Below are 20984 nucleotides of genomic sequence, written 5' to 3'. Positions count from 1 at the left end.
TCCTTTGTTTGTCCAACCAAACATCCAACAATTTAAAATCTACAAGCCACTGCTGCACTGTGGTGGTATTTTGTATGCAGGCAAAAGAAGTCAAATGTCCAAAACCTGAAAGTTGCGTTTTATGATTTATTTATCCAGTTTGGCAAACAATAACAAAGATCCATTTCTGATGCTTAGTGCGGCTTCTCCTGTTTTGATAAAAAAACAAAAACCATAGGCCCTCCCCAGTGCATGCTGGTCCTATACCAGTCTCTTAATTTATAGAAAAAAAATGGCCCCACAGTTCTTCCTGACTGACTTAATAAGATAAACAACAAAACAAAACAAAAACATGATGCAAGTATTAACCTACAAATAAAACGTGTAAATAACAAAAGATATAAGTTAACCAACAACAAACTTTAACAAATTTCAAAATAATAAAAATAAAGAACAAATCGCTCCAACAGGGACTGCATGAAATTCTCCATCCATCCTTTTCTGGACACACGCTGCTCATGTGGTCAGTTTGCAGGGCTCACTTGAAATTACACCAGGAAACACAATAATAATGAAACAAGACTTATGAACAAACTGAGATAATTTTATTAAAATACATAAAATTCACCTCTGACCTCATGTGACGTTCACTGTGACTGAGGTTCAGCTTAAAGAGGAACGTTTTAAAAACTCATTTCAAAGAACCTCATTTCAATGCTGACTCATCAGTTTCTTGATCTGTAAAATGCATTAAAAGGAAAATATTCCACTTTTAAAAAAGCAAAAACAAAACATACTTAATGCTCTGCATTAAGTATGTTTTGGTAAATCTGGTGTTGTGTGTAGATCTGATGGAGACTTCAGGGCTTCACAGGACTCAGCGTCTCCAGCATACAGCTGTCAGCGACTCAGGTGTCAGTATAGTCTGCAGGGACAAGCAACTGTTTTATTTCATATTTCTTATGTTCAGCAAAACTAAAAATGTCTCCAATAAAACAAATATTTTGCTAAAATATATGTTGTACATTTCTCTTAATTTTCTAACATATCTCTTATTCCCAGTTCTTGCTGACCCCTGTGCTGCAGTAATGTGAATTTCCCCAGTGTGGCTTTAATAAAGTCTGTGTCTAAATAATGAAGGTTTAAAAAAAATAACTGTTTAGACTGACGCTGTATAAAACACATTTCATGTGCTCTGTGTTTGTCCTTCGATGTGCGCTGCAATACTGGTCCAGCATGTAACATTTGGCATTTTCCCCATAAGAAAAACAACAAATTGTTTATTTATTTGTATTACATCTGCGTGTGAAACACGTTTAACCTTTAACACACTGGCACCAGCTACATACAGGGGAGTGTTACAAGATGAAGTAAGTTTGGTAAGACATTCATCCGGATCATTTTGGACACAACTGTAAATGTAAATATCTCAATGTTTCGACCACATTAAACTTTGATACTTCCAAAATGAGATTGCTTGTTTCATTTTCACTTCCTGCCGACTTAGTTTCATTCTCTGCATATCCGACCTGCTCCAGTTTTGTTGATACTTCAGTGCTGCTATAACAGGAGCGTTACAGACCTGGGTCGGTGGTGTAGTACTCCAGATTATGGATCTCTGTCCACCTCCGCTGGACTTCTGATGGTCCTCTCCAGGGCAATGCACAGTCTGAGTAGAACAATATTAGATGAATTTCCAGCTTTATAAATAATAGATAAATTATGCAAAACACCAAAATTTCACAGTGAAACTCAAGCCCTCAATACATTAACTGACACAGCCCTAAGCAACAACAGGTCTGAAAACACAGAAAACTTTCTTACCGAAGTTATCCTTAATGTTCTGGTTCTTATAAATGACTTCATAGCTGTACTTAGACTTGTCATCCTTTGAAATCTCCACATGGGCTCTTATCTCCAAGGTGCCGTCTTTATTTGTCTCAGTGTCTGATCTCATCAGACCCTTCTCTTCAGTTACAGTCTCCCCGTTACGCTTGATCTCCACGTCGATGGCTCCCTGGCCTCTGGCGATGCATGTCAAGAGGATTTTTTCACCGTCCTTCGAATTCTGTGCATACGCCTTATGTTCAGCTGGAAGGAGAAAATGTAAAATGATGTAGGGGAGACCGGGGATAGTTGTAACGTGGGTCAGTTGTAACACTTCCAATTTCTCCAATCAGGGCTAAGTTTCAAATGATGTGACTCATCCTGTGCATGCCCAACTCAGTTCTGCTATCACATGTGAAAAATCAGCACATTTTGTCAAAAACAGACAATTTAACACCAAAAAAAGTCATTTGTATGCCAAAAAGTAAGTTTTTCTACTTTATTTCAATGTTTAATAGCATTATCTGCTTTGCAGTTAAACTCATCAAACTTAAATTATGTTATTTGTATGTCTATGGGGATATATTCTGTGTAGGTCTTTAGTGCTAATGTTTTAGCCGTTGGCTGTAATGTTAGCTAGTTCATGGCTATAGGAGTCTGGGTCAGTTGTAACAGCAACAGTCTGGGTTAGTTGTAACAATAATGCAGATGTTACAACTTACCACACTTTTACTTTAACTTATATTAAGTTAAGTTGGGGCAACGACATCAGCAGAGAGAGGTTCACTGGTCGCTTTTGTATATGCGGTTAATGCCATTGGCAACACAATTGTGTCCTTGGGCAAGACACTTTACCCTACTTGCCTACTGGTGTTGGCCAGAGGGGCCGATGGCGCGATATGGCAGCCTGGCTTCTGTCAGTCTGCCCCAGGGCAGCTGTGGCTACAACTGTAGCTGCCTCCACCAGTGTGTGAATGTGAGAGTGAATGAATAGTGGTATTGTAAAGCGCTTTGGGTGCCTAGAAAAGCGCTATATAAATCCAATCCATTATTATAATGATAATGATAATAATATTCAATTCAATTTTATTTATATAGCGCCAAATCACAACAAAAGTCGCCTCAAGGCGCTTCATAGTAATAATAATAATAATAATGATTATAATGATAATAATTATAATGATAATAATTATAATGATAATGATAATGATAAAAATAATAATAATAATGATAATAATTATAATGATAATGATAATAATCATATTTTTCATTAAAACTGTTTATGAGTTTCTCCAGGATGAATTTTAACACCCAAAGTTTGATCCTGTGCAACTATTAATAAATGATACTTACAGGAGACGGCGGAGTCAGAGGCGGAGTCAGAGGCGGAGTCAGAGGAGCTTTGACAGTCTGAAGGAAAGAAATTAATTCAGGTAAACTTGTGAGTTGAATATGTAAAATTAACAATATCACGATAAAAATAATTAACATAACTTTCATATTTACGCATCACTGCACAGTTGAAAACACACATACTTGAAAAACTTAAAAAATAAAAAAAAATTGCTGCACAACCAGTAAATTTTTAAGCCAATGTTCAGGAAAAGTATTTCCTGTTTAGAGTTCAGGTTTGACTTTTCAAGTGTGTGTAACTTGACAAGTTAACTGCAATAAATTACAGGTAGTAATAAAATAAACTACTAACTCTTTTACGCTGTGTCCGCACCTACACAGGTATTTTTGAAAACGCAGCTGTTTCGTCCACGTAAACGGCGTTTGGAATCACCGAAAACTGAGATTTTTTTTAAAACTCCTTTTTTGCGTTTACGTGTGGACGAGGAATACAGAGTTCATCACACAATGTCAAAGGTGTGTGCCTTGTTCACGTCACGCTGAGCGCCCCATATTTTTTCCTATGAGATGAACTGCAGAATGGCAGATAGAGACAAAACACTGTTAATCTGACTGTCTGCAGGTTTTACACGCTTACGTACACAGATGCAGTTACTGTCCCTCCATTTACAAAGGCAGAGGCGTCATGTGTGATTATTTTACATGTAGTTGTTTTTTTCTGTGTAATAATATTTAACATTGCTATCAATGCATTTCTTAAAAATTGCCTCTCTGTGCAAAATAGGTTTAAAAACAAACAGCTGTGAGATCCTGTTTGTTCGTGATTTAAACCGGGGAACAAATCGTGGCAGCCTGATGTTATTTGTATCCCGCTGTAACTTTACTGTATAAAGAGCAAAATTACCAAAGTGCAGACGGTCTGCACTTAGGGAAGCTGTCTTAGAGGAAGAGGACATTTTTAAGAAAAGCTTCTACAGTGGGGCAAAAAAGTATTTAGTCAGCCAGCGATTGTGCAAGTTCCCCCACCTAAAATGATGACAGAGGTCAGTAATTTGCACCAGAGGTACACTTCAACTGTGAGAGACAGAATGTGAAAAAAAAATCCATGAATTCACATGGTAGGATTTGTAAAGAATTTATTCGTAAATCAGGGTGGAAAATAAGTATTTGGTCACCTCAAACAAGGAAAATCTCTGGCTCTCACAGACCTGTAACGTCTTCTGTAAGAAGCTTTTCTGTCCCCCACTCGTTACCTGTATGAATGGCACCTGTTTGAACTCATCATCTGTATAAAAGACACCTGTCCACAGCCTCAAACAGTCAGACTCCAAACTCCGCCATGGCCAAGACCAAAGAGCTTTCGAAGGACACCAGGAAAAGTATTGTAGACCTGCACCAGACTGGGAAGAGTGAATCTACAATAGGCAAGCAGCTTGGTGTGAAAAAATCAACTGTGGGAGCAATCATCAGAAAATGGAAGACATACAAGACCACTGATAATCTCCCTCCATCTGGGGCTCCACGCAAGATCTCATCCCGTGGGGTCAAAATGATCATGAGAACGGTGAGCAAAGATCCCAGAACCACACGGGGGGACCTGGTGAATGACCTGCAGAGAGCTGGGACCAAAGTAACAAAGGTCACCATCAGTAACACACTACAACGGCAGGGAATCAAATCCCGCAGTGCCAGACGTGTTCCGCTGCTGAAGCCAGTGCATGTCCAGGCCCGTCTGAAGTTTGCCAGAGAGCACATGGATGATACAGCAGAGGATTGGGAGAATGTCATGTGGTCAGATGAAACCAAAGTAGAACTTTTTGGTATAAACTCAACTCGTCGTGTTTGGAGGAAGAAGAATACTGAGTTGCATCCCAAGAACACCATACCTACTGTGAAGCATGGGGGTGGAAACATCATGCTATGGGGCTGTTTTTCTGCCAAGGGGACAGGACGACTGATCCGTGTTAAGGACAGAATGAATGGGGCCATGTATCGTGAGATTTTGAGCCAAAACCTCCTTCCATCAGTGAGAACTTTGAAGATGAAACGAGGCTGGGTCTTCCAACATGACAATGATCCAAAACACACCGCCCGGGCAACAAAGGAGTGGCTCCGTAAGAAGCATTTGAAAGTCCTGGAGTGGCCTAGCCAGTCTCCAGACCTCAACCCCATAGAAAATCTGTGGCGGGAGTTGAAAGTCCGTGTTGCTCGGCGACAGCCCCAAAACATCACTGCTCTCGAGAAGATCTGCATGGAGGAATGGGCCAAAATACCAGCTACTGTGTGTGCAAACCTGGTAAAGACCTATAGTAAACGTTTGACCTCTGTTATTGCCAACAAAGGTTATGTTACAAAGTATTGAGTTGTATTTTTGTTATTGACCAAATACTTATTTTCCACCCTGATTTACCAATAAATTCTTTACAAATCCTACCATGTGGATTCATGGATTTTTTTTCACATTCTGTCTCTCACAGTTGAAGTGTACCTCTGGTGCAAATTACTGACCTCTGTCATCATTTTAGGTGGGGGAACTTGCACAATCGGTGGCTGACTAAATACTTTTTTGCCCCACTGTATGTATTAATTATTGCAGGATTTAAAAAATAATTCAGTCCACTGTGTCAAGAACAGCCAATATATGTATTAGTATATTGTACGTACCAGGAATGACAACTTTATATAAGATCAACAGAAGCACAGGTGAAACTGGAAGAATCACAGCCACCAGTAGGGGGCTCAGAGCTCTGCTCCTACCAGTGTCACTCAGCTGACTTCTGTCTGAAACACAGGAAACATTCACATTGGAATAATTTAAAGACACAACAACATGAAATAAGTCATTATTGCAGGTGAGAAACATGGAGAGCAATGTGTTGAATACTGAGCAGGAAAGGAAACTGAAATTAAATATAGGAATGTAGCGATATGCACAAGGCTGAAAATACAAAGTGGCAGGCACAGAGAAGGCATCGGTTCAGTGCGCATGCGCCAACCAGCGTGCAGCCTGTTACAGTTGCTCTTGCTTTTTCTCTTAGTTTAGCTCTTTTTTCTTACGTATTACTTTGTTCTGACTTGTATTTTCATCCATTTATTATATTTCACTCAATCATGTGGATTGAGAGAGTTTTTGTTCTTCTGGTGGCCGTGGAACTGTTACTTTTATCAAGGAACGGGACCGCGGCACATCTACACTCATGGACTGTTTACTCCAGAGATCAGCTGATCGCCCTGATGCCGGCCGGCTCGCTGGCCAGGCCCGCAGAAGTACCAGCTGAAATTTGGAGGAAAACTCATCGGGGATGCAGAGGTCAAGGACAGAAGAGAAGAAAAAAGGTGACGGTGAGACAGCGGAGGCTCGAAGCGAGGAGGAGGTTTAAACCGTGTCTGCCGTCTATCGTGATGGGTAATGTGCGATCGTTGGCAAGTAAAATCGACGAGCTCTCAGCACTGGTACGGAGTCAGAGGGAATACCGAGAGTGTAGCCTGATGTGTTTCACCGAATCATGGCTGCACCAGGACATTCCCGATGAGAATGCTTCCGTGGAAGGCTTCCACACTGTTCGGGCGGACAGGGACAGCATCGCTAGCGGTAAGCGTAAAGGAGGTGGGCTTGCTGTTTTAGTTAACAACCGGTGGTGTAACCCTGCCAACATAACAATCAAAGAAAGGATTTGTTGCCCGGACACTGAACTGTGTGCTGTTGGACTCAGGCCGTATTATTTACCCAGGGAATCCTCTCACGTCATCTTGGTGGCTGTTTATGTTCCCCCCTCTGCTAACCCCACAGCTGCATGTGACACTATCCACTCTGCCATAGCTCGGCTACAGACTCAGCACCCGAGTGCCTTTATTGTGATCTCGGGTGACTTCAACCATGTATCACTGGACAATACACTACCAACATTCAAACAATATGTGGACTGTCCCACCAGGGGAGAGAAAACTTTAGACTTACTGTATGCTAACGTCAAGGATGCATACAGCTCCTCCTCCCTCCCCCCACTTGGTAGGTCAGATCATAACCTGATTCACCTCACCCCCCGCTATGTGCCAATTGTGAGGAGGGAACCTGTGACCACCAGGACTGTTAGGAGGTGGTCAGAGGAGGCAATAGCGGAACTACAGGGCTGTTTCGAGGTGACCGACTGGGAAACACTCTGTGAGCCTCACGCCGAGGACATCAATGGGCTTACTGAGTGTATCACAGACTACATAACTTTCTGCACCGACTCCATTGTTCCAGCTCAGACTGTTCATTGTTACCCAAATAACAAGCCGTGGGTGACTAAGGACATCAAAGCCCTCCTCAACAACAAGAAGAGGGCTTTCAGAGGGGGCAACAAAGAGGAGGTGAGGAAGGTCCAGGTGTTACTAAAGGACAAGATCAGAGAGGCTAAGGACAATTACAGGAGGAAGCTGGAGTGGAAACTCCAGCAGAACAGCATGAGAGAGGTGTGGAGGGGCATGAAGACCATCACTGGATTCAGGCCAACCAACAGCAGGGGAGCTGAGGGAGGTGAGAATAGAGCCGACGAGTTGAATCTGTTTTTCAATAGATTCGACACCACAGTGTCTGCTCCCACCCCCACAACCTCACCTGCAGTCAGCCTGGAATCCAGAGCCACACCACTGTGCCAGCCTCTCTCTTCACATGGCGCTGTTGTCAACAGAAAAGTTTGCCCACAAACCACTCACCCAACACACCTGTTGCGAACACCGAGATCAGGTAAATAGACTGTGACCACACCCCCATGCAATCACCTGAGATGCAGGTAAAGCTATACACCTGTGCCACCATAACAAATAAGCAAAACATAAACATTGACTTTGGCTCTTACAATACCAGCCCCTAATTATCTTTTAAATAATAATTACAAAATAATCAAGTCTTACATCCTTTACTTGTTCATAAAACATTTCAATCGCCCTTTAGTGCAACATGCACTACTACTTGTGGTTCACCATCTGTGAAGTTAATCAGAATCAGAATCAGAAAGGGGTTTATTGCCAAATGTTGAGCAGGTTTACAACATTAGGAAATTGCTGCGGTGCTTCAGTGCAAAACATAGTGTCATAAATAGCACTTAAATAGACATGAAAAAATAAAAGTAGGAATAAGAATTAAAAGTGCTACGTAGAAAGATATGTGCATGAGATAATAACCCATAAGTAAAAGGAGTAGGTCACTTAAAGATTATCCAGTCAGTCCAATATGTTAAATATTGTCTGCTTCCTGCAAAAGACAGACTTTATTTATAGGTCTGTTTAGGAACCCGGTCTTTGTCTTGATCCGAAGCTGACGAACAAATCCCCTTTTGTCCTGGATTGTCTCTTCTATTTTTCCAGTTATGCAGGAATTCCGTGGTGCGGAATCATCAACAATGATCACAATGTCTCCTGGCATGAAGTTTCGTTTTGGGTTGCACCATTTCTGTCTTTGTTGCAGTTGTGGAAGATATTCTTTAATCCACCTTTTCCAGAATAAATCTGACATATATTGGACTTGTTTCCATCTGCGACGAGCATATATGTCATCTTTCTGAAAACATCCTGGTGGTAATGATGGTGCAGTCTTAAGAAGCAACAGGTGGTTTGGAGTAAGCGCTTCAAAATAGCTTCAGCTTCACATAAAACAGTCCTGAGGCTCTCTTCATCAAGACTTTGTACATCCATCCATCCATCCATCCATCCATCTTCATCCGCTTTATCCGAGGCCGGGTCGCGGGGGCAGCAGCCTAAGCAAAGAGGCCCAGACCTCCCTCTTCCCAGCCACCTCCTCCAGCTTGTCCGGGGGAACACCAAGGCGTTCCCAGGCCAGCTGAGAGATATAATCTCTCCAGCGTGCCCTGGGTCTGCCCCGGGGCCTCCTCCCGGTGGGACATGCCTGGAACACCTCACCCAGGAGGCGCCCAGGGGGCATCCTTGTCAGATGCCCGAACCACCTCAGCTGGCTCCTTTCGATGTGGAGCAGCAGCTGCTCTACTCTGAGCCCCTCCTGAATGGCCGAACTTCTCACCCTATCTCTAAGGGAGAGGCCAGCCACCCTTCGGAGGAAGCTCATTTCTGCCGCTTGTATCCGCGATCTCGTTCTTTCGGTCACTACCCACAGCTCGTGGCCATAGGTGAGGGTAGGGACGTAGATCGACCGGTAAATTGAGAGCTTCGCTTTTACACTCAGCTCCCTCTTCACCACGACGGACCGGTGCAGCGTCTGCATTACTGCAGCTGCAGCCCCAATCCGTCTGTCGACTTTGTACATTTAAGGTGGAATTAAGAATCTTTCTCACAGATCTTATAAGTCTTTCCCATACACCTCCATGATGTGAGCCAGCTGGGGGATGGAAAGTCCATTTAATGTCCTTTTGAAGAAGGGTATTGTGTATACAACGTTGATTCCAATCTGCTATCATTTCCTTCAGCTCATGATGGGCTCCCACAAAGTTGGTGCCGTTGTCAGATTGCAGTTCTTTTACTTGGCCACGTCTGGCAATAAAGCGACGAAGGGCATTGATAAAAGAGTCTGTGTCCAGTGATGATGCCATTTCAATAACAATCAGCTCCTCAACTTTGAGACTGCTGGTGTCCAGACAGTATCTCTTTGTTTGAAGTTCAAGATGTTGTTCAGGATCGTGTTTAATCTGTAGTTTTCGTCTACTGTAATGCAGAAGCAGTTTTTTAACTCTCAGAATCCATGCTACTGCACGCTTCAGCCGAGTCCAGGATGAAAAATATTGAATGAAGTGAGAAACCGGATCCATAAACATTGACTTTGGCTCTTACACTCAGGCCTCTCTCACTTTCCACAATTCTCTTAAACAGGCTGGTTAAAGAGTCCACCGCCGAGCTCCAGTGCTCCTGGTCTTGCTTCCTTTCCTGCTCTCCTGCATGCACCGTCCTTCTCTCCATTCTCTCCCTTTACCAGTTATAGTTCCTACATTTAGAGTCCTACTCTTAGCTCCACATTCCTGCCTTTCCTTCTCTCTCACTGCCTCCACACACCTTCTCCTCCTCTGTGGCTAACAGTAGCACTGGAGGAGATCGTTTCCAATACGGAAATCATATTTTTTATGATCTCCATCAAAATGCTGGATACCCTTCCTGATGCAACCCTCTCCATTTATCTGGGAACTAGGAGAGCTTTGGCTTGTGGCCTCTTGTGGCTGGGTTACTCTCATATATGACTAAAATGTCTGTGATGCAGGATCCAGTGGACAAACAGAAAACCTCACTATTTTAATCTAAAGAAAGAAAACTGACAAATGAAAAACAACAAAGTTCCTTACCCCAAAGCTTCTTAACACTTATGTTTGTTGCTTCGTGAGTGACGTTACAGATGAACGTTGACAAGTCAGACTTTAGTATCTCCACATGGTCTCTCCTCTGGAAGGTATCGTCTCCATTGGGAAGTCCTCCTGAGCTCATCAGGCCGTCGTCTTTAGCGAGAACACGTCCGTTCCTTTTGATCCTAACAATGATGTCTTTTGTGTAGAAGCCTGTGGCGAGGCAGGTCAGGATGAGGTTTGTCTCCACTTTGGCCTTCTTTGCAAACACGTACACGACAGGCGGAGCTGGAGAGAGAAAAATAATGTGCACGAGGTAACTAAAAGATAACTGTACATCTGTAATCAATACCTTAATAATAAATGTAATCACTCATTATAGCAACTACTGCGATTTCAAACAGGCATGCTGCTGATACTAAAATTAGAAACCTGTTCACTTTCACAGATTTTAGATCTTTTTTAGTTATTGTTTCTGCCTTGGCTTAACTCTCGCCACAGAGAATACATAATATGCAAAAGTCAAAAGGTGAAATAAAACTACATGTTAAAAACAATGAAAATTCATTATACATGTATTTTTAATCTTTCTCCATCAAAAAAAAGCAGGATGAACTTCAGCTGCTTTCCTGCTCATCCATATTTCAGCAAATCAGCATTCACATCCTGAACATCACCGCTGGACTACAAACTGCTGTTTTTCTGTTAGCACTGCCAGCATGTTTGCTTAGGCTGCAGCCAAATCTTTCTCTCTATGCAGCCTGAGGATATAAATGTGATTTCAGTGATTCCACTTGGGAAAGTTCCACAGCTGCTTTGGGGTCTCCACACAGAAACAGCTCACCTGCACTGTAAACACTCAAAGTAATGAAATAAATGGTTAATGTCAACTTAAGTTTTTAAAAACACTCCTACTGTCACGGCGGGGGCAGCAGTCGTGTGGTGGAGTGAATGAGGACCCAAGTTGCAGACAGCAGTGGAGATGCGAGTGAGGTTTATTTGTAGTGCTCAGTAAGAAAAGGCGAGGGCAGAACTAAGCATAACCCTAAACTGGGGAAAACTAATAATAACAAAACACGAAACCATAACTCACAAAGTCACACGCAGGGAAAACAAGAGGGATGAAGGGATGAAGAGCTGGGAATGGAGATCAGAGTGTGGCGCAGAGAGACGCAGAGACGCCCAAAAGATGCAGGATAACACAGACGAACCAACGAGGAACACAGGCAGGCACACACTATAAATACACACAAGGTAACGACGGAATGACACACAGCTGAACCTAAGTAGACACACACTTTCAAAGTAAAACAAGAAACACACAGACTGTTTTACAACACAAACTCGGGGACATGAACAGAACACAGGACCATGACACCTACTCACTCAAACAGCTTAGGTTCATCTAACATTTTCTTCCATTTGAGCGATTTTGTCACCTGTAATCTAAAAATGTAAAATTGAATTTTACTTATTTAAATTATCTGGCTGACATGTTTGGAAGATTTTGATTCCTGGGGTCAATGTGACCACAAGCATAAAAGATATTAGTCTTTACTGCAGCGGTCGTCAACTTTACACATTAAGATGAAGGTCAGGATCTACCGTTTCAAATTTCAAAGGCATAAAATTCTACAAATGCTGAAAAATATTGATTCTCCTCTGAACAAATGGTCAGTTTTAACAAGTTTAATTTAGAATAATATATGCTGAACTAAAAAAATGACACAACAATCTCAAATCTGCAGAAAAGGTAGAATATATCAAAAATATATAAAAGAAAAGCTGCGCTGTATTACACTGAGTTCTAGGGGAAAAGGGAGATTTTTAGATTTCACACTGAATAACAGGACAAATAACAAAGTTAAAAAAGAAGTACTAGCATGTCAAACCCAAACTATGCTAAACTGTCACAAAGGCTACATCCATGCTAGCCCAGATACATTTGAAAACGGCGTTTTCGTCTAAAAACGCTCCGCGTCCACACTAGCGTTTTCAGTCGTTTTCACAGAGTTGTGCGTCCACATTGAAACGGGCAAAAATTCTTACGTTCCCGTCCTGCGCATGCGTGAAATGCAAGACGATTCGACCTGCCCCATTTCTGCCTGCTGTTTATTTACCTTCCGGTGTTGTCCCAAAGTAGGTATCCCTGACAGAATTTGTTTCCCCTCTGCTGGAAGCACGCAGGAAGTACTGATGTTTTGATTTTGTGAAAAAGTGAAAAATTAGTATCGTTCAGTTTGAGGGTTACAACAGAAAATTATATATTTATTGCTCACGGGGTATCAGATGGAATTATTTTAACAAACCATTAACATTTTGGCTGATAACTATTTTTATTCTCCTGTAACTTTACTATATAAAGAGCTAAATCCTCCAAAGTTTCAGGAGTCATAATAACCAGTGTTTGTGAACTAAAAATCAGCAATGTGGGAGACTGTTTGTCAGTGATTTTGGACAGTACAGCGTGTGCTCCCGACGCAGGGGAAACAGATTCTGTCGGGGATACCTAGTGAAAAGTCGCGGCAAAATGTCAAGGAAAAGCAGCAAGTCTTTTAAATGGACTAAAAATGAGGTGGAGTTGTTGCTGTGAGTAACACAAAAGTACAAAGTTGCAAAAGCGAGTGAGAATTGAAGAATTTGAAGAAAAGCTATCAGGAGTATGTACAGACTGATATTAATCTTTAATAGGGCTGTCAGAACTGAGAGCAAACAAATCAGCTGCTGTATAATGCCCTCCGCTATCTTGGTTTAATTGGTCAAGTAAGGCAGTGACTGGAATTGGTCACAAGGTGTCACTGTTGAACCGCATATACGTAGATTACATAGATACATATATTTTAGCAAATTTGACCATTTGTCCACTGCAGGACACTGTAGTTCAGATTTCTCATTCGCGCGGGCGCCATCTTGGCCAGCAGCAGCGTTGAAGTGGTGTTTGCCCCAGCATCTGAATAAACGCCTGTGTCCGACTGGTCTCTCTACTTGAACCCCAATCCAACACAAACTTACACAACACAGAGTCCGGGGTGTAGGGAGGCCCCTGCACTGGTTGGGTTACAGTCCCATGACTGCATCACATGACTAAAATGTGTCATAGTTTTGAAAAAGTCTCAGTTTTTTCTGTCCACACTGTGATGCGAATGCACCGTTTTCTAAAGCGTTTTCAATCAGCAAAAAACGCAGTCTCAGTGTGGACGAGAGGCCAAAACAGAGAGAAAATAATGCGTTTTCAAACAAAAACGCATTATGGTGGACATAGCCAAAGTTAGTGTGATAGCTTCTCAAGGGGATCAACCACTGTAAGCGGTGTGAGGGAGTGTGAACTCTTTCTTTGGGGAAAACCAAAGGTGTAAACCAGCTGTGTGCTGCCTTTTGTTTTGTAGAAGGTATTTAAACCCAGGGCTGTGTTGGAGGGAGAGACTCTGCTGGTCAGTGTCCTGATAGCCGCTCTCTCTCTCTCACCAAGCTTGGGTTTTTATTAAAGCATGTCAGCTCCCACTCACCATTGTCTGCAGGCTTCATTAAATGAAAACTTCCATAACACATGTAACCAGATATAATGCACAGTAGTTCCCCTAACACTGCATAAAATCTACCAAAAGCTCATGTCATGACCGTGACTGCACAGCATCAGTTAGCGCTCTGTAGTCAGGCTCATAGTTGGACACACCCAGTCTCAAGCTCCCATTCTGAATGAAAGGGGTAGGTTTTCGGCTTCTTACAGACGCCATCTGCCATCTTACCCTGCTACACGGTCTGCAGTTTCAGCCAAACGACTCTGCAGCCAATCAAACATCACGAGACATTCAGAGAAGTGACTGAACTTCTGATAGGTTAAAGTAATATGTTAATAGCCTAAAATGCTTTGCGACCTACTTTCATTGACAGGTTGATCGACTGGTTAGCGAACCCTGCTTTAGTGTGATGTAACAGCCGGGCAGATTTAGATTCTGAGAAAATACAATGAGTACAAGTAACCCCCCCCCTCAAAAAAAAAAAAGAAATTGTTTTTTGAAACTCTCATTCAGTGAGAAGAGATTTAAGAGAGCTACTGTTTTGGCTGAAATGTAACACTTTCACAGCAGAACCACAGTTACCATGAAGCTCAAACTGGGATTTTGACTGGCCTCAGAACTGATTACTGTCTGACACTGATCACCTGATTTTACCTACAGTTTGTTCAAAATTCATTTTAGTTGTAACTAAAATGATACCTAACTTTCAAACAGAACTCCTACACACCAGGTGATACTCAAAGACACAAAGGTATAAGACCAAACTTCTGGGTCACAACTAACTTAAAAGACAAACAACAAACATTTATTACTAAATCTACTTACTCTAGACTCTACTAATGAAGATTATAACAACAGAAAGATTATTAAATACATACGGGCTTTTTGTAGTTGCTTTTTCCATTTGATGCACACATTCTCCAGGTATCCCTTGATGCGCTCTTTCATGGCCTGATCACTGTCCCACTCTCTCATGGTGAGTTGGGCCTCTCGAATCGCGGCGATCCAGGATTTGGTTTTAGAATCGAAGGAAAGGAGGTTGTGTCCATCATAGGCGTACGTGTGCATAGCGCGATGAAACTTGAGCGTGCCATCAGGCTGCATTTTGCCCTCACAGCCACGCATCCCCTGAAGAACATGGACAACTGAAAGACGGACGAAATAAATAAAGGGCAGGTTAGAGATTAAAAAAACCCTTCTGATTTAAACAAATGAGCAGGAACAACTTTGTCCTGACTTGAAAAACGTAAAAGACATTTTTATAAAGAAACGCTTCAGTTGGAGATCAACTTGGTGCTCTTGTTAATGGTGCTTGACATTTCGTGGAGCTTACCCGAGTCATTCTGTCTCATTCGATTCATTAGGCTTTCTAACCACTGTTCCTGTGTTCCTTTTCCCCAGTACTCAGCAGATAAACACTCTCTCATCCACTCCTGTTTGGGAACTTTCCTCTCACTCTCACTGTCGTAGTAGTCGATCCTCCTGCCGTCCAGCAAACCCATGGCTGTGAACTTGTGGATGCCCGGAGTGCCGTCGGGTTTGGAGTGCGCCGTGTAGATGCAAGTGAGGGAGTGAATCTCTGAAAGTCACGAAAGGAAGAAAAACATAGAAAGATATTTATTTACGCTGCACAGCTGAGAAGCTCCAGCTGACTGCGCTCTCTTCTCCTCTTATTCACCATCTGTTGCTTGTTTAATAAATCTGCCTTCACTACCTCTGCTCCTCACATGTTCACCTTTCCACCTGTCTCCCTCTCGTTCACACACACACATCTATTCTGTCTTGCATCTGACTTTCATTCCTCTTCTGTCCAGAGCATACCTTCACTTCTCCAGGCTCTCCTCTACCTGCTCCGTATTACCCTTACTCCATTTCTCCTCATATCTACGCCAGTGTCATAAAAGGTTTTCTGCAAACTCAGCTCAGTCTGCTCAGCAGATGGCGCAAACTCTCACAGTGCTTCCAGTACTCTTCTTTAGCTCCTTCCTCACATGATCAGCACTCGAGAAGGGAGGGGTTTGTCAGGTGAGGGGTGAGAGGCAAGGATGTGAAGTGGTGACACACTAAATGTGGGAGTGATATTTGGATTGGAGGGTGGTGGTGGAGGGGTGAGACAGGGGGAGGAAGGATGCATGGGGCAGTCTCAGGTGGTGTGAAGTAGGGTAGCAGATGTGGGTGGGGTCTGACAGTGACATGATGCCTGCCGTGTCGCTGTGTCGTGAGCCAATTTTGTCAGCCGTGCACGTCTCAATTTTGGTAACGTGGTGTGTTGTGCCGCAGCCATCGCAGCTGGGTTGAAGGGAGGAGAGTTTGATGGTGTTGGGTTTCCCTGCCACTTTAACAACGTCCCACAGAAGCTCAGACATACACAGAGATGCTGGAACAGGCTGGAAACTTGAGTTAGTGGAAAAAGTCTTGGCTTCTGCTTTTGACTTCTCCTCCTACTCACTGAGCTGGTGATACCGTCTGAGTGACAACATCTGTTGCTCAAGCCAAGACTTTATGCCAGATTAGGCCGCTTCCTGAGGCGACACTAGGAGTAGTAGGAGTACACTGGATTGTGCCCCCCTTGGCTTGGTTATGCACATGGACAGACCTCTGATTTAAATTGAATGATCTTTGTTGGCATTAAAGTTATACAGTTACACGTTATACACAGTATTGGCAGTATGTTGAATTGTGTATTTGTTAGTGACTAAAAGCCTAAATGAAAATACATTGTACGATGTATTTTCTTCACAAGATGCTGAAGATGAATAAAATAGAATCTACCATAATTCTACTAACTAATGAGCAGTTTTATAAACAACACAGGGGGAGGTTTGGGCAGCAGGGCCGTGCAGAGAGGTTTAAAGGGGCGGGTGCTCAAAGTTAAAAAGGGGCACATTAAACCAGGCTGAATAACAACAATACACATTCATCAAGAATCTAATATGGGCAACAAGGCAAAGCAAACGTAGCCGATGCTTTACCTGATGGGTACAATGTTGTGGATAGTGCTGGAGGGCAGGGCTGTGTTGATCTGAGACTGTAGACATTAAAAAGTCCACAGGAGAGATGGTAGCTGATTAAACAAGTGTCATGAGATAATAACAAAATGCAAAGATTGGTGACAGCGCTTGGAACCATAAGGACACAAAAAACTGTGAGAAATAATTTAGGCTCTGCCTGTGAATCACTCTTTGCTTCTCTTCTTCCTTCCTTCCCATCATTTCATATATCACTCTCCACTTGCTGTCTATCTGAGAACAAGGCACAACTTGCTATTGCAATAAACTATAATCTAATTATCCACACCTAACAACTCCAGCACTTAATCTATAATAAAATGATGACAGAAAAATGTTATAGCACTGCCTTTAGTAGCCTCACACAGCTCCTGCTGTTTCCTCCTCATGTCCTTACCAGCCATGTCTGCACAATGTTATATCATGAGTAATAATTTAAAAAAATCTATATACATAAAACACACACATGCACACACAGTGACACTTTAGACCTTCTTCAGAATACTGTATATACTATGGGCATCACGGTGCTGATCCAGAATCCTTACATTATTATTTATTACTAGAGCTACAATAATAAAGCAATGAGGAGGGGGAAGAAATAAATATGAAATAATGTATTTATGATGATTCCATGTGTTTCACTATCCACTCTGTGCAGGGCAAAGCTTATTACATGTTTAAACTGATACAATCATTTTACTGCTGTAAAATCCAAATTTTGTCTTATTAAAAATATAAATCTAATATAATCTGCTTCTTAATGTATGTTCTTTAAAATACAGCGTGTGTTTTTTAATATATTATAATTATAATAATGCATAATTATGTGGACATGCATATTAGATCGTATTTTAGTGAAATATAATCCCTCCAGAAAGGCAGGAAAAGCCCGGAAACTTCCTTTAAAACTAAACATGTTCCCTAAAACGGTGACAGAGCTACAGACCCATGACAGCCTTACACAGGTAGCCAGCAGCTGTGACCAGCACTACCTGTGCAGTTAATAAAAGGACAGGTAATGTTTGTCGCGCTGTTGCACACACAGCACGCTCGTTTGTTTCAGTTCGTCAGTTGCAACAAGACAACTTACCAACGTGTACGTAATAAGCTGATACTCCTGGGTGCTACACACTACAGTGCACGCTGTACACCTACTTACTGGTTGTGTCGCATCAGTCTGTGTCTCTGAGTTAACTTGTTTCTCCTACAGCTCCGGACCGCTAAAAATGCGCGTGCTCTTTGTGAGCTCGTTCCCGGCTCGTAACCAGCGCGTTCTGCCCTCGAGGGCGATCATTGGTTAATAGTGATCATGTGACTGATGCAAGCCAGATCCTTTTATTTAGCAAAACTGTGATTAATAGTTAAATATTATTGTTGAGGGGCACAGACAGGACTCCGCACGCACACACACATTAAAAAAAAAAATTAAAAAAAATTTAAAAGTTGCCTCAACAAAAGGGCACTTTGGGCACTCATCAGGAAAGGGGCGGGTGCTCAAGCCCCTCTAGCCCCCCTCTGCACGTCCCTGTTGGGCAGGTCCCTACTAACGAATTACACACACACACACACACCTTCTGATTTCTAAAAGTTCATAATCATGAGTAAACCGACCTCTGCGTGTCTGCTGTACCCGTGCGCTCGTGTTACATCACTGTCATGAAGTAAATAAAAACGCATTATATGTTCCGTGAAGTCTCAAGAGTAACCGTCCTTCTTTACTTTCACTTTCATTAAAATGTCCTGAAAAAGTAAACTCACCGCTGTTGGCAGCCAGTCCTGCCCCCAGAAGGACGAGAACTGTGACGAAGAACATCTGACACATACAGAAGACCTTCTTCTCATTTCTAAACTCGCTTTTATTTGATTTTTCGACCGTGTTTCTTCTTCATCTTCTGAGATACTTATTTCCTGCCTGCGGCGCGTTCACGGCCTGCTCTGAATTTAGACACTACATAAATGTGGCGTTCAATGCACGTGTATTTTTTCGCGTGTTTTATGTCTACCAGTGAGTATTAGGACCATATTAAGAAAAAAAAATGATTATCAATCATTTTGAGATTAAAGCTGAAATGTGGAGATTACAGTTGTTGTTTCAAGACAATCTGCCATCTGTACCCTCTCAGTTAGTGAAACCCTACTTTTCCTTTCTTGTTACTAACAGTTTTTAGTAACAAAGAATAAAGAAATTATTTGTCTTTTAGAACACAAATATATTACTGTGGTGATACGTATAAGGACGCTGGAGCGAGTGCACAAAACAGAATCTAGTCAGATGTAAAACACACAAACTGTGAGGAGTGGATTGGACAAAATGAAACAGCTGGTCATGGAAAGATGCGCAACTCATCTCAACAAAGCACTTTGTAGAGCAGGAGTGGGCAACTCCAGGCCTCACAATGGCTGGTGTCCTGCAGGTTTTAGATCTCACCTTGGGTCAACACACCTGAATCACATGATTAGTTCGTTACCAGGCCTCTGGAGAACTTCAGGACATAAGGGCTGTGTCCAAATTAAGAGACTGCACGATTGAAGTACGCATTTTAAGTGCGGTTACATCACCGCCACGCGACGACGGCTGTCCCAATTCGAAGTGTACTTCAAATGCATACTCCAAATGCGCCGTCGATTTCCCCAAATATCAAGCGTGGTCCGGTGCACGCTTCGTGGTCCCATATATCCCACAATTCATAGCGCGGCGGTGGGTGTGGAGAATTTTGTCGCAAAATACGGCAGACGGGAGCGGCTGAAGAGGTTGTTTTTTTTTTCCCAAACTTTATTGAAACCATAAAGCGAACAGTCAGTCATTCCAGTTCAGTAGACATACAAGGCAAATAAGAGTAACAATATACAGTACAATGAAATAAGAAGGATAAATAAATAAAGGAGAAAAAAGAAGAAAGGGGGGAATGTGGCAGACTTCATAACAACTTTGTACTTGAAAGTTGTGACAGCTCATTTGTTAAACATTTCTGAACGAATTTCAATCAATGATAAACCTTTTTTATTAGAAGTTAATTTAAGAGAGTTTAAGTAATATTCAATTTCAATCAAAAACAAATTAAATGATGGGGTTGAGTTTTGAAATTTACATTTATGTATGTGGAATTTCCCTAATAAGATGGAGCGGGCGAAGAGTGAACTGTCAAAAGTACTGAATATGACGTCACTTATTTATGTGCGAATGTTTAATAATTAAAGTCAGTCATATATCCACAATCACAACAAGCTGAAAGTCAGTGATATATGTATATGTGTGTGGCCAATATTATAGTATTGTCAGATTATTATGATTATATATATATACACTCAACAAAAATATAAACGCAACACCTTTGTTACTGCTCCCATTCCCCATGGGATGGACGTAGAGACCTAAAATTCATTCCAGATACACAATATAACCATCCCTCCCAAACAGTGGTCACAAATCAGTCCAAATGTGTGGTAGTGGGCACATCTGCCATATTGAGATAATCCATCCCACCTCACAGGTGTGCCACATCAGGATGCTGATCTGACATCATGAGTAGTGCACAGGTGTACCTCAGACTGCCCACAACAAAAGGCCACCCTGGAATGTGCAGTTTTGTCTCACAGCAATGAGGGAGCGTGCAATTGGCATGCTGACAGCAGGAATGTCAACCAGATCTGTCGCCCGTGCATTGAATGTTCATTTCTCAACCATAAGCCGTCTCCACAGGCGTTTCAGAGAATATGGCAGCACATCCAACCGGCCTCACAACCGCAGACCTCGTGTAACCACACCAGCCCAGGACCTCCACATCCAGCAGGTTCACCTCCAAGATCGTCTGAGACCAGCCACCCAGACAGCTGCTGGAACAATTGGTTTGCACAACCAAACAATTTCTGCACAAACTGTCAGAAACCGTCTCAGGGACGCTCAACTGCATGCCCGTCGTCCTCATCGGGGTCTTGACCTGACTCCAGCTCGTCGCCGTAACAGACTTGTGTGGGCAAATGCTCACATTCGATGGCGTCTGGCACGTTGGAGA

The 20984-nt window shown here is 42.4% G+C and overlaps 1 protein-coding gene across 1 annotated transcript; it reads right to left on the bottom strand.

Annotated features, from left to right (window-relative positions):
• Nucleotides 1–112: 112 nt before the first annotated feature.
• On the bottom strand, nucleotides 113–19310 carry LOC113014345 (patr class I histocompatibility antigen, A-5 alpha chain-like). The gene is made up of 9 exons (XM_026155802.1): nucleotides 18730–19310; nucleotides 15294–15539; nucleotides 14839–15105; nucleotides 10446–10730; nucleotides 5824–5940; nucleotides 3160–3216; nucleotides 1804–2070; nucleotides 1562–1648; nucleotides 113–904 (listed from the first exon to the last, which is right to left on the bottom strand). Exons 1-9 carry the CDS (start codon nucleotides 18791–18793, stop codon nucleotides 888–890), a joined length of 1407 nt encoding a protein of 468 aa, XP_026011587.1. The 5' UTR covers nucleotides 18794–19310; the 3' UTR covers nucleotides 113–887.
• Between the last annotated feature and the right edge of the window lie 1674 nt (nucleotides 19311–20984).

This window comes from Astatotilapia calliptera, chromosome 22 (assembly GCF_900246225.1).
Source record: "Astatotilapia calliptera chromosome 22, fAstCal1.2, whole genome shotgun sequence".
Lineage (NCBI taxonomy): Eukaryota > Metazoa > Chordata > Actinopteri > Cichliformes > Cichlidae > Astatotilapia > Astatotilapia calliptera.
The sequence above is the reverse complement of the archived record's forward strand: the minus strand, read 5'-3'. Positions and strand labels throughout refer to the sequence as shown.